The following is a 14,933-nucleotide window of genomic DNA, read 5'->3' on the forward strand; positions in this document are numbered from 1 at the left end:
ACTTGGGGATCTAACAGTCTGCTTCTAAAATGCAAGTTTGTTGTAAGTCTTCCTTGTTTACTGTTCTGACACAAGCCACCAGTTTGATTACAGACAAGCTTGACTCTCAATCACTGCATTAGTGGATCACAACTTTTATTAGTGACGTATGTTCCATTAAGCAACACTGATCTGTGATGGAAGTCTCTGTTGTTCATCAAGAATGGTTGGGAGTTACTAGGTGAAATACTGGCCCAGGAAATAATAATGATCTGGCTTCACTCCTGGAAACTCATATTCATACCACTGTGAAAACTCCAAGAAATGCTATAAACGAATATTTCAAGCTACTCGAGTAAATTACTTCAATTGTTATGTAAGGAAATGAACTGTAACTATAATGGCTAAAGTATCTCATAATGAGCAAGAAACAAGGAAGAAAAATTGATGTTGCGGGCAAAGGAGCTATGTCAGCTAAGTTTACTGCCAAGTAGGTATTTTTTTCCCGGAATATTTCAGCACCTTCCCCAGCTGTGACCCTCTCACATGATGAGCACAGATTTTGGTCACTCACTGTTTGGAGTCCAAACAAATCATGAGCAGGACATGCAATGTCCAGGACTTTCATAATAGTGATAGTTTTCCAGCGTCAACAGAGTTACTCTGTTGCACACATTTGCTTGTGAGCCATAGTCCATATTGGACTGATTATTTCCAACAAAATGTGAGCACATTAAGTGCTGGATCGTATGCTTCAACAGGATTAAATAGGCAATACTTCACAGTTGACTTGCAAAATAACATGATCATTAGTGCCAGGAGATAACAGTTGATATAAAAGGACAATCTGCAGTCTGTCCAACTCACAGCTTGGTTGGAGTCCACAAACAAGGACTGGCCATGATCTGTGCTTGACACACCTGAGGTTAATCAACTATGCTGTTGAAATATACTAGGAAAAAATTATAATCTACATCTACATCAATCCTCTGCAAAAGACTGCAAAACACATGGCAGAGGGTATGTCCTATTGTACCAGTTATTAGGGTTCCTTTCCATTCCATTATGTATGGGGCATGGGAAGAATGACTGATTTGAATGCCTCTGTGGGTACTATAATTTTTCTAATCTTCTTCTTACAATCCCAATGTGAGCAATACGTAGGGGGTAGTAGTATATTCCTAGAGTAATCCTTTAAAGTTGGGTATTGAAAAACTTAACAGACTTTCTGGAGATAGTTCATGTCTGTCTTAAATAGTCTGCCAGATCAGTTCCTTTAGCTTCACTGTAAGACTCTCCTACAAGTCAAGTAAACCTGTGGCCATTTGTGCTGCCTTTCCCTGCACACAGTCAATATCCCTGTTAGTCCTACTTTGTATGGATCCTACTCACTTTAACAATATTCTAGAATGGGTCACATGAGTGATTTGCAAACAACTTCAATTTGTAGACTGATTGCATTGGTATTCTACCAATACACTGAAGTCTACCAACTGCTTTACCCACAACAGAGCTTATGTTATTATTCAGTTTCATATCACTACAAAGTCTTAAACCCAGGTATTTGTATGCATTGGCCAATTCCAACTATGACTCATTGATACAACAGTCGTAGTATATATTTTTTTCATTTTGTGAAGTGCACAATTTTACATTTCTGTTGCCAGTCTTTGTGCCACTTTTATATCCTATCATGATCTGACTGAATGTTTATGCTGCTTCTTTCAAACAGAACTTCATTATAGGTGACTGCATCATCTGGCAAAAAGTCTGAGGTTAGTATTCGTATTGTTTGCAAGGTCATTGACATACAACATGAACAGTGAGGGTACCACAACATTTCCCTGGAGCAAATCCAAAGTTATTCCTGTATCTGATGTTGATCCTCTATCCAAGATAGCTTGCTGTGTCCTCCCTAGCAACAAGTCCTTCATCCAGTCTCAAATTTCACTTAATACCCTGTATGATTGAACAGTAAGTGCAGGTGTGGTACTGAGTCAAATGCTTTTTGGAAATCAAGAAATACTACATCTACCTGACTACTTACAAAGGTTTCAGTATGTCATATGAGAAAAATGTGTGTTGGGTTTCACATGATTATGTTTTTGAGATCCATACTGGATAGCATGGAGGAGGTTATTCTATTCAAGATACCTTATTATGTTTGATCTCAGAATAGGTTCTAATAGTCTACAACAAATCGATGTCAAATGTATTAGGGTTCTCTTCTAGTGTCCTTCTCGTAGATAGGTGTTAGCTGTGATTTCTTCTAACTACCGAGCACAGTTTTTTGTTCAAGGAATCTATAATAGATTATAGTTAGAAGAGGGGCTAGCTCAGCTGCAAATTCAGTACAGAATCTGACAAGGATTCCATCAGGCCCTGGACCTTTGTTCAATTTTAACAATTTCAGCTGTTTCTCAACACCAATGACACTATTACTTACTCATTCATCTTTTCAGTGGTAAGAGGATTTAATTGGGGCAACTCTCCTGCGTTTTCCTTTGTAAGTAACATCTGATGATGGAGTTAAGCATTCCAGCTTTTGCTTTGCTACCCTCAATTTTAGTTCCTGTCTCTTTCGGTGGGGACTGGACACTAACTTCGGTGCCACTAACAGCCTTTACATATGAACAGAATTTCCTTGGGCTTTGTGAAAGATCACTTGATAATATTCTGCTACAGTAGAGTCACTGAAACCAACATACACTGTTCTCTTGACAGCCAACTGCATTTCATTCAGCATCTCTCTATGTAGAGCCCTACACTGTGTTTTACACCTATTATGCAATAATCATTTTCTTTAGAAGTTTCTTTACAGTGACTTTATACCACGGAAGTTCCCTACCATTATGAACTGTTCTACTGGGTACATATCTATCCAGTGCAAGGTCAACTATTCCTTTAAACATGAGCCAAAGCTCCTTACACTACTGATTTTTTATCTAGTTTATCGAACATATACAGGGCGAGTCAAAAGTCCTTGACACCTTCATAAGTTGGAAGATTAAAGGGAAAATTGAAATGTGATGATGGGAACATAGGTTTGACTTGGGGCCGCAACTTTTGGAGTGAATGTCATTCATGGCCGCCATTTTGGATTCAAGTCTTTTTTTTATGGGAAGGGGGTGTATGACACATCAAATAACACTCGCTTGAGCTCTGGAATTGAGTGGTGCAATTTGTTTTTGTCTATCTTATACAGTTTAGAAGTTATTAATGTTCGAAGTTACCTTTATACCGACTCATATCTCTCTTTGTTCCACGTAACTTTGAACATTAATAACTTCTAAACTGTACAAGATAGACAAAAACAAATTACACCACTCAATTCCAGAGCTCAAGCAAGTGTTATTTGATGTGTCATACACCCCCCTTCCCATAAAAAAAGTCTTGAATCCAAAATGGCGGATTTCAAGATGGCGGCCATGAACGAAATTCACTACAAAAGTTGCGGCCCCACATCAAACCTATGTTCCCATCATCAAATTTCAATTTCCCTTTAATCTTCCAACTTATAATGGTGTCCAAAGACTTTTGACTCACCCTGTATATCTTTCTGCTTGGTTTAGTTGTCCTTTGTACTTTGGTAGTCATTGCTGCCATAACCATGTCATGGTCACTGATACCAGTTTCATTGTGGACATCCTCAAAGAGGTCATGTCTATTTGTTGCCATTAGATCCAATATATTTCTATCATGAGTGGGGTTCCTAACTATCTGTTCTAGGTAGTTTTCAGAGAAGGCATTCAGTAATGTTTCATAGGATATCTTATCACACCTACCACTAACAAAACTATAATTTTCCCAATTAATTGTTGGATGATTAAAGTCTCCACCGATGATTACAATGTGGTTGGGGAACTTTAGTGCGGGGGAATTCAAGTTTGCTCTATGGCCTTCAGTTACATCCGGAGATGAGTCTGGTGGGCAACAGAGGGATCCAATCAATTTTTTATGCCCACCCCTGATTATCTTGCCCAAACAATCTCACATGCAGCTTCAATTTTTATCTCTGTGGATTTGAGTTTCTTGTCTACTGCAACAAATATGCCACCTTCATTTCCCATTAGCTGTTTTTTCAATATATATTTAAAATTTCCCCAAAAATCTCACTGCTATCAATTTCGGGTTTCAATTTGATGCAAAATCTGAAATCAGGAGATTATCAACACAGTAAAAAATGGCTTGGTTAATGTACACTGCAAAAATAAAAGGAACAGCTCATTTTAAAATCCTCAAATCCCTTAGAAAAAACTGGGGATGTCTTACTGAAGATAACTCCTACACTAACATCACTTTACTGTGGAAGAAGATAACTTTCATGTAGCCAGTGCCTCTCACAAGAAACTATGCAGCACAAAAAGAAAGGAGAGGCTCACACAGGATGAAAATGGGGTAGGTCTGAAAAGGTCAGATTGTATAATGACTTGGCTACATGCTGAAAGTGAATTTTCTTTAAGTGATCTTCCGCTTAGTTCATATATTAAAAACAAAATCATCAAGCTGCAGTATGGTACACTTTAAAGCTCTTTCAAACAGCAGAGTACATACCCTGTGCAGACACAGAGCAATGTTACTAATACCTGCAAGTTGTGATTGTGTCATTCAAGTAAACTGACAGAAAACAGTACTATCTTTCCACTGATATTAGTACATTATTTTATTCTGATTAGCAAATTATTTCTGTTGGAACAAATTTTTACTCTGGAAAGCACATTTCAATAACTTTGCAATTACAAAGAGTATCATCAATTTAAATAAAAATGAGAAAAATTAACTTACAGCACATGCTGACAACTTCAAGGGTATTTCCATCATTGTGCACGTTAATACTGTAATTGAGAAGATCAGACTTTGTGAGCACTGAAAACTCTTGTGTCTTACTGTATTCCCCCAACACTTTGCACTTTTCCAAATCTCCACATTCAGTTGTATCCAAACAGGCTCTGAAAGCAACAACATTAAATTGTTTGGTTAACAATGTGAAATTTCATACCAATTATTCTGAAGGAACTATGAATAACAATGAATTGCTACAGTCTCATAGGACTTGATATAATTAATTACAGAAAAAATAAAATTAGCACAGGTAGAATTAGATAAAGTGCACACAATTTACACCCATTAAACTACTTTTAATCTGGTATTTTATCACTTTCAACTCCTTGCCAGAATTATGAATTTTGTATGACGAGTGTGTCTTCCTGGATGGTTTGTTTATTGTCTTATCAGACCATATATTTCACTTCACATGACGCTAAATAGCAAACACAAGTAAATTATCAAGAAATTAATCAAGTACTTATATTTTGCAAGGATCTCATTTGAAGTTCCCAAGTATTGATGGAAAGGCATTACAACTTTGGGCAATACCCATCAGCAGTGCCCATAACCCATAATTGGCAGAATGCACACTTTTATCACAGTTAATCTTGAATCAGATCTTCATCTGGTTGGGCCCGATATACCATTTCATCTGTGTGTTGCACAATGCCGTTCTTAATGCTCATTAAAACTGTACACTACCATCTCCATAAAAATACTTGTGATATTATTATTACAAATCATGTTTCATCAGCAATGAACAGAATCTACAAAGCTAACATCTACATTGATAATTTTTCAGTGTAGCTTCCAAATTCCATTCCAGATCTCTTAATCAGTGTTCAAATTATTCATTGATTTTCTTCCGTCTTTCTGAATGCAATACCCATATAACATTTTTGCTACAACAAAGATCATGCCTCCTTTCTCACTGTATCCTTCAGCCCTGTAAGTGATTCACATGCAAAAGAATAAACTATTTTCCGTTGTTTGTCCTTTCCTGAAGCCAACCTTACAATTCTGATAAATTGTGTGTATTGTGAAGTGCTACTACATAGGTACGCAAATGTCTTTGAACACACTGGTAGCAAGGATATTGGCCTGTAAAAATATTTTTTTCTGTCTTCTTTTTGTGAAATTTTAATGCAACATCCCATTGTTCATCTCATACTACCACTCAGACATTTCTCTATGTTCTTTGCTTACTTTTTAATGAAATAAATACATATAATCCTCCTAAATGCAAATCTTTTAGAAACCTTCCAGTCAATCTTGTTTTCCCAACTGTACCCCTCCCCTCCAACTCTTATGTACTATTACAATTCCCTTGCTCAAACTTAACCACAAAAATTCTATTTCTTTGTCTCTTATCTTTCCTACTACTTTAAATTAAGAGTTTCACAACAGCATGCACTGATCTAAAATATCTCTAAGCCAGAACACTAGTACCATATGAAATATGTTACAATGGAGTGGTGATGACTACACTATCCACAAAAGTGGAAGCTTCAGGCAGCCTTATCCTTGGTTTTTTCCAGATTATTGGCACACAACAGATCGTAAATCGATACATCATCAATCTGCACCCCTGTTCCCATTTTTCCTTATTTCTGTTCCTAGCATCCTAATATAAATTCAAAGCTCAACACTACATAACTGTGAGGATGTAGAGGGGGAGCTTCACCACTAGTTTCAAATCACTGTATCATGCTCCTTCCCAGGTCCTCTACTACTATTACAACAGCTGGATACAAGCACTGATTGCCTAATATTAAAATTGTATTACAGTACTGCAAAGTCCTGGGTTGAATATGAATAATGGAATTGTTGCACACAGAGGAAAGCATCTTCTGATATTTACACTTTGGTGCTTCCAGTGACAACTTCTACACAGACGGTCAATTCTATTTGGATTTCAGATTTAAATATTGTGATGCGTTTGCTCAATGTCTCATTTAAATGCTCCAGGCTGTGCTAAGCCATTTCTCTGTAGTATCCTTTCTTCCAGGAGCACTAGTCTTGCAAGACATCCACGAGAGCTTCTGCAAAACTGGAAAGCAGAAGAGAGGTACTGACAACTGAAGCTGTGAGGGCAGGTCACGAGTTGCCCCGGATATTTCAGTCTTCTGCAAAAGGTAAAGTTTCGAAGTTCCAGTTTGGTTTGGCACACTGAATCTGTCAGAAAGTTTAAACCACTTTTTAAAAAAATTAAAACTTTTATTTCAAATTTTAGTGGCTTAAAGATTACTTCTTACCATGCTGAACAAATATGTTCTGCTTTTCATACATTTGCTTTTTGCCATTTTTTATTAGTGGGGAAGAAGATCTAGATGGCTTGGGTTCTGAAGCAGTCATTGAAATCAAGCCTGTTATGTTCAGTTGCATTTTGTGCCACAAGGTTCTCTACTTTGCTCTTGGCCACAGTTTGCCAGCAGTTATTTGCCCTAGTGGACAGCTGGTTGGTAGTCGCACAAATAAAAAGTTGTACAAACACTGCAGCAGAGCTGGTATATAACATGGCTGCTTTCATAAGTAGCCCAGCCTCTGATGGGGTAGGAAAAACCTGTGAAAGGATTGGAATAGGAAGTGCTAGGCAAGTGGATTGGGCGTGTCTTGCAGCTGGGCCTTCCAGAGGGATATGATCCCTGAGGTGAGGGGTTCAGATTGGGCGTGTCACAAGGATGGACTAAGATGCTGTGGAGGTTGGGTGGGTGATTTAACAGCACTTTCATAGGAGTGTTAACGGTCTTGGGTATGACGCCCCTCATTTCAGGGCATCACGATAATCAAAGCCCTGAAAAATCATGTGGACCAGTTGTCCCAGTCCAGGGTAGTATTGTGTGACAAAGTGGGTACTCCTTTGTAGCTGATTCTTTGGGGGGGGGGGGGGGGGGGGGGGGGTTATGGAAACATATCATGGGAAATTCTTACTGCAAAAGGGAGTTCTTGTAACTGCAAATGCTCAGTCCCAGAGTTGACAGGCTGTATGGGAGTGATTCTTTGGTGTTGAAAGGATGGCAGCTGTAAAAATGCAGGTGCTGTTGGTGAGTTTAATGTGAACAGAGGTGAGGATGGAACCATCAGGGAGAAGATAGTCAATATCCAGAAGGTGGCATGCTGTGTTGAAAAGGACCACATGAAGTGGATGGGAGAGAAGGTGTTGAGTTTGTGAAGGAATGAGGATAAGGTATCTTGGCTGTGTCCAGATCATGAAGATATCATCAGTGAACCTGAAAAGACAAGGGGTGTAGGGGGTTCAGGAGGCTAAGAAGGTTGCCCCCAGAAGGCTCATGAACAGGCTGGCATAGGAGGGCGTCATGCAGGTGCCACCACTGTGCTGTGGATTTGTTTGTATACCTCCCTTCAAAGGAGAAGTAATTGTGTGTTAGGATAAAGTTAGTAAGGTGGATGGCGTAGTGGGTTTGGAGTCTGAAGGACATTGGGAGAGGTAGCATCCAATAGTGACAAGACCAAGGGCATGAGGGACATTGGTGTATAGGATACTGGCATCAACTGCAATGAGCAGTAGGACTCAAGAGGTAAAGGCGTGGGGATAGTGAAAATTTGGTGAAGAAAGTGTTGGTACCTTTGATGTGGGGGCTCAATTTTGGATAATTGGCTGGAGGTGTTTGTCAATGAGGGTCAAAATTCTTTCAGTGTTGGTAATTGTTGGGTTTGTGGAATTTGGTGAGCATTTAGTGTGTGTGTGTGTGTGTGTGTGTGTGTGTGTGTGTGTGTGTGTGTATGTGTGTGTGTGCGTGCGTGCGTGCGTGCGTGCGTGTGCGCGCACGCACAGGCTGTCACAGGGCTGGGAGAGAGATGCATTCAGGGGATAGGTTCTGGGGAGGACCTAACTCATTAGACATAGATTGGAGGTATGTTGGATTTCTCGGATGGATCACTCTAGCACAGATTATAGATTGAGGAGTCATAAAATTTGCAGAGGCCTTCTGCCTGGTAGTTCTCTGCGATTCATGACAGTGGTTTAACCTTTGACTACAGGGAGGCTGATTACATCAGGATCTGTTTTTCGGCTGTGTACGACTGCCATTTCTTCTGCTGAAACGTTGGTAATCTTACAAAGGGACTTGGGAAAGGATGGAAAGGCCAAGTTTGAGCTAAGGAATTCCTGGAAGGTGACAAGGGGGTGGTTAGGTGGGTGGGGCAGGGGGATATTAGATTTGGGTGCAGGCCTGCAGATGAGGCCTTTGGTTAGGACCAAAACTTCAGTGGTACTGACGATTTTGGTGGAAAGGTTAACAACAGTGTTCCAGGAGTGTTTCCTCTCTAGATTTCGTGAAGTGCTGGTAGAGCATTTAGGCAGATGTAGCAAACTGAAAAGGTTAGCTGGGCAGAGTCAGGGTGCTATGAGGAGTTGATGAGGAGCAGCACACTGGGTAGGATAGTGGTAGGATAGTGGTTGGACAGCAGTGCCCCAGGCAGCAGTAGAATGTCAGCAGTTTGGATAACTTACCGAGTCCGTGTCTGGATGCTGTTCCAAGTGCTGGGAAGCAAGGGTACATAACTAATCATCAGGAACTAAACCTGATAGATGAAATTAATTGACAGTTATAAAAATATAATTTTTAACTTCACTATTGCAGGTCAAAAGCCCCGATAAAAAAGAGGAATGGAAAATATTTACAATAGATGTCAAAAATATTCAAACAGTTCCCAACATCATCTCTCCAGATATCTTTTTTAGTACCAAGTTCTTGAGTTCGGAGTGCCTTTCCACTAGATGAAATACGCTGGCACCAAATAAACTTCCAGTTTAAAAATATCTGGACTGTACGTGAAGTAAACGCACAGGATTCACTTCACCAGTTAAAAAAAACTGTAAATATTCATCACTTACAAATGGGATGAAATTATTCCAATGAGAAGCTAACGATTATCTTTGTGTACCCTGATTTTTTCAGCCCAAAAATTGATGTAAATAAGGACTGACGATACACACTGAACATTGTAAAAAGCATTTAAACTATTAATTCCCTCACTTCTGAGTGTGTCGTCAAATGAAGTATACTAGGAAGGAACAGACTTGCTGTTCATAAATGCTATCTATATCAACTTTGCTCATGATGTAACTGCACAGTACACATTGTGCAGGTAAAACAGAAATTGTACATATTCATCACCTTAAGATGCACTAAAATTATTTCGATGTACTGTAGACAACTATATTCATGTATCATGATTTTCGGCCATGAATGGTGTCTGGGAACATGAAAATGATTAAAACACTACACACCAAAAAAATATTCAAACACTAAAATATTCTGAGATTTAGGCATCTCTCTAGATGAAGTAGTATGCTGGCAACTGACAGACATCATTCTTCATATGCAGCCATACCTATTCCATGAATCAAGTAAAAACACAGCCTACATTGCATCAGCTAATAAAAAAATTGTACAGATTCATCTCTTTATGTTCTAATCAAATTATTCTGATGTAAAGGAAAGATTTTGTAATCGAAGTTTGCCTCGGAACAATTAATATTATTTGTACTCTAAATATATTCGAATGCATTTAAAGTGTGTTCCAGCAAGCACTTCATTTCCCTTGTGAATTGTTTTTGAATGATTTATTGTGCCAGAATGCACTAAGAATGCAGATGAACTGGATTCTACAACACTTAGCTCACAAGGTACATTCAAAATATATACAGCACAGTACCAGCTGGCTGGTGCATGTAGTTGGCTTGAGCTAGGGAGACAATGCCCTCGGCATGGCCTGTGGCAAGCATGTCTTTAGCAGCAAAGAAGTTAAGAATTGTAATAATGGAGTTGAGGATGTTATAGCCTCCAACAGAACCACGTATCACACTAATATTCAAATGAAGATTTTGGTTGGTGGTAGATTTACTTCTCACTTAACTGTAACTGTATATTATTCCTCCTGCATGCTTTGCTGGAATAATTAAGTGATGTGTTGCTGACTGGCAAACATCCTCCTGTTCAATATTTATTTCTGTTTCAAAATCAGGTAACACCTCTTAAGGCCATAATAATTTTCAGCTATTAAAAAATTCACAAAACTATAACTGGATGATAAATATACAGTACTTAGACTTTAGCATATAGAAAGGTAGTGCCTTTTACGTGGTTCCTGCACATGGCAAAATTGTGGCATATTTTGAATTATCACATCAATATACTGGGACATACTATGTTTATTTTGGTTCTTACAGACTATACTTACTGACTTATGATATTAAACAATGGAAAATCCACGTAGGAATGTCAACAATGTAGGAAGACCAGATTGCTACTTACTGTAAAGAAGACATGTCAAGTTGCATACAGGAATGATTAAAAGACACTCTCATATATCGGTAGTTAGAAAAGGGAAGAATACTGAAGCAACAACCTGCCTATGGTCATATCTTATATAAGGTTCATTCAAATGAAACCTAATCAGTGGGTCTACCTTTGCCTTACACGTAAGGTGGCAACACCTTACTGCGGGTATGGTGGTGCCATCCATCAGTAGAGAGGCGGACGCGTGTGCACCGTTTGAGATGTTGCATACCACCAGTGTGGTTTCACGCCGAGGAGAAGGTGGTCACACAAGTATCTTCCACTACTGAACATGCAGGTGAATAAGCAGGAACAATGAGGAGTGATTCAATTTTTCCTGGCAGAGGGAGTTGGAGGCTGAGAAATGTATCAACGGATGAAGGCTGTGCGTGGCAAGTACAGTCTGAGTCATTCAAGTGTTGTGGAATGGCACAAACGGTTCCTTGAGGGGCGTGAGTCACTGGAAGACTATGCTCGTCCTGGACAGGCTCATTGTGTCATCACACCAGAAATGGTCGCAGAAGTGAATGCTTTAGTCTTTGACAACCACAGAATCATCATGGATGAGATCCATCAGTTACTGGGTATTAACACGGGCACCTCACTCACCATAATGCATCAACACCTGAACCTTTGAAAAATCTGTGCACAGTGGGTTCCCCATCAACTGACCACACAACAGTGCAATACTCGAATGGTGCTGTCTTTGAGTCATCTGCAACATTGTCATGAGGAGGAATATGCCTTTCGCATCGTCACAGGTGATGAAACATGGTGTCACCATTTTGAAGTAGAAAGCAAGCGTCAGAGTAAGCAGTGGAAACACGTGACATCACAACCTCCAAAGAAATCAAAGGCCATGCACACCAGTCTGGTAAGGTCATGATGTCCTCCTCCTTTGAACACAAGGGCCCACTGCATGTAGAGTTCCTGGAAGAGGGTACCACCATCAATTCCCCGCATTATCAAGCCACTTTACAGAACCTTAGACGAGCAATCAAGTCGAAACACCGAGGCATGTTGTCCACTAGTGTTATCATCCTGCATGATAATGCCCACCCACACATGACAAATACGGTGAAGACAACATTGCAGCAATTTCTATGAGAAACGCTGGAACATCTGCCGTACAGTCCCAACCTTTCACCGTGCAACTTTCGTGTGTTTGGACCTCTAAAACAAGCTATTCACGGACATCGATTCGTAATGGATGGCAAAGTGTATGACTGGGTTCAGGCCTGGATCTGAGAGCAGCCTACTAGCTTCTTCAAGGATGGAATCGTCTGGCTAGTGCCACAATGGGATAAATGTGCCAACAGTTTTTGTGGCTATTTTTGAGTATGTGTACTGCGTATAACTGCATTTTTGAGTTAATAATATTGTTACCATTCCTTTACACTTGTGACTGGGTTTCATTTGAATGCCCCTTATGTAACACCCTGCTGCTTGACCTTTCTGAGTCACACTGGGCATCATGAAGTATATAAAAATCTCTCATATTGATAACACGTTTTGGCAAACTGTACAATAAAGAAATATACAAATGTTTGTTCCATGTATGGTCACGCACCTCAACTTGCAGTTAACACCAGAAGAACATTAGATTTGTGTTAATTGAACAATAAATAACATTTTGTTGGTACTGACGTAACTAAAGTATCAATTCAGGCAGGCTAGGAAAAAAAATCTTATCTTCACAGTCTCTGATGTTATTGAATTTAGCAAATGTTAAAATGAAGGACTAAGTAAGGAACAAATATTTTTTGTTTTTCTCTAAAAAAATTTGTGCTCCAAGATACAGCCCTCCAAAGTAAAAAAAAAATCTGCTCCAAGATACAGCCCTCCAAAGATGACACTGCACATGCCATTTTAAGATGCGAATTTTCGAAAAATTTTTAAAATGCTGCATCTCTGGAACAGCTCTAAATATTTTGCTGGAATTTTTATTTGAAAAATAATTGCTTTATGATTACAAATAAATCCTCCATTTGGACTTACCTGTCAAATTTCTTTTACTATAGCATTCTGAACCTTTTTTTTATAATTTATGGAGTTTTTTTTTCAAAAATGCCAATTTTGATTTTTTTTCTGTTGATTAGTACCACATAGTTCTACATTACCTGAAAAGGAGAGCTTCCACTTTTAGGTTGAACATGTCTTATAAAAAACTGAAATTATTGCCATACATAAAATCTGTATGGCTCAGGCTCATAAAAATTAAAACCTAGCCTTATTTAACACAATTTTAGTTTTGAAAGATGAGCAAGAGACTCATTTTTCTAGCATTTTAAATGGTTCCAAAATATATGTGAAAGGTCCAAAGACTTAAAGGTTTCAATTTATACAACTTCGGTGCACTCTGTTTCGTACTGAAAGTAGTCAGTCATTGAACTAAAAATGTGTTCCACTGCTTTAGTATCTTCCTTTGATATAGAGTGATGCCTTTCTGTTGAACCAATAGGAACTGGAGAACTTACACTCTTCAAAACATTGTGAACAGCAAGTAAGCACTGACTGCATTGTTGCTGTCCTTCAGCTGGAAACCTATACCCAGCAGCTGGTCCATGTGGTAGCATGAAGTACACTACAGTTTCATTTAACTCATAACTGGTGTCTATAATCTCTGCAATCCTCCAGTCACAGTCATACATACACTCCACAAACATCCCGCTTCTCAGGTTACGAATCTGCTGTTTCTGAGGTGGTGTCCGAACGAACAAAATTTCTTCTTTCCTGCTCTTTAAAGTGCATGCAATATGAGTGCACCCATCACTTTGAGTCCAAAACTGTTTTTCTGAATTCCTTTCACAGGAGTAGTTTTTTTGGACCGTTGTTCTTTTTTCCACTTATGGAATTCTTCAATTTCCTCTTTGGACAAAAGAATGAGGGCTGTGGATGTGTAAGATTTCATGACTCTCATAAAATCCCCAGCACTCTAAATCGCAGCTGTATTTGGTCTGGAAAGATTATGTTTTGTAGCATGGTGCTTCACCAGGCCTACATCATCACAATGCCCCTTCCCATGACCAGTAGCACTGTATACCCAGTCAGTTGGCACAAGTGACTTACTCAACTCAAACAGCTGGTAACTATTTTTAAAATGGCTAGGAGCACCATCAGAAATAATGATGATTTTCTCTGCCCCCATTTTCAGTTGAGGAATTTTATGCACTGCTAGCAAAGCATGTACTGAGTCATGTCCTGTGTCATCACTTATAACTGCAACACTTAAGGTTTTGTTTTGAAAATGTGTCACTCCGGTAAAAATTGAAACCTGGCCATTACTCCAATGATATTCTGGTACTTCTTGTGGAAGAATTTCAGACTAGTTCTCAGCAAAATCACAGTGAAGCACCAAACATAGTTCTTCAGCCAGTACACACCCCTTCACTTCTGCAATGTGTTGTTGTTATTATTTCTTTCACTGACCACTTACCAAGTTCATCAACGAAACTGTCAAACACAACAGTTTTCTTAATTAGTTTATTTTCCTGCCATGTCGCATATGTAATTGCTGCAGAGTTGGCTGCTACATCTTCCAGGCCAAATGTCTAAAGACAGTCTTCCCTTTCCAGGACAGTCACCAGATTCTTGAAACAAACAAGTCTCTCACTTTCAGTCACAGACTACTAATGACTTCATATGGCCAATCGAGGTATCATATCACATGCTCTAGTAAGTTCTTCAAAGTTACCACACAAAGTTCAAAATTCACACAGTACACACATAAACATATCACTACGTCGATGTGGAACTACCCACTTGGGTCGTAGTGCATAAAATTTTGATCTTCCAATAAGTGAAGTTGTATAGCTGTTCTCA

General features: G+C 39.1%; 1 protein-coding gene across 1 annotated transcript in view; it reads right to left on the reverse strand.

Moving 5' to 3' along the window:
• LOC124607517 (tripeptidyl-peptidase 2) overlaps positions 1 to 14,933 on the reverse strand; it is a 283,824-nt gene that overhangs the window by 192,825 nt on the left and 76,066 nt on the right. Inside the window, exon 5 of the mRNA XM_047139911.1 lies at positions 4,765 to 4,928. Within this exon, the coding sequence (XP_046995867.1) occupies positions 4,765 to 4,928 (164 nt within the window). The remainder of the gene's footprint in view (positions 1 to 4,764; positions 4,929 to 14,933) is intronic.

The sequence above is a fragment of the Schistocerca americana genome, chromosome 3, assembly GCF_021461395.2.
Source record: "Schistocerca americana isolate TAMUIC-IGC-003095 chromosome 3, iqSchAmer2.1, whole genome shotgun sequence".
NCBI classification, from domain to species: Eukaryota; Metazoa; Arthropoda; class Insecta; order Orthoptera; family Acrididae; genus Schistocerca; species Schistocerca americana.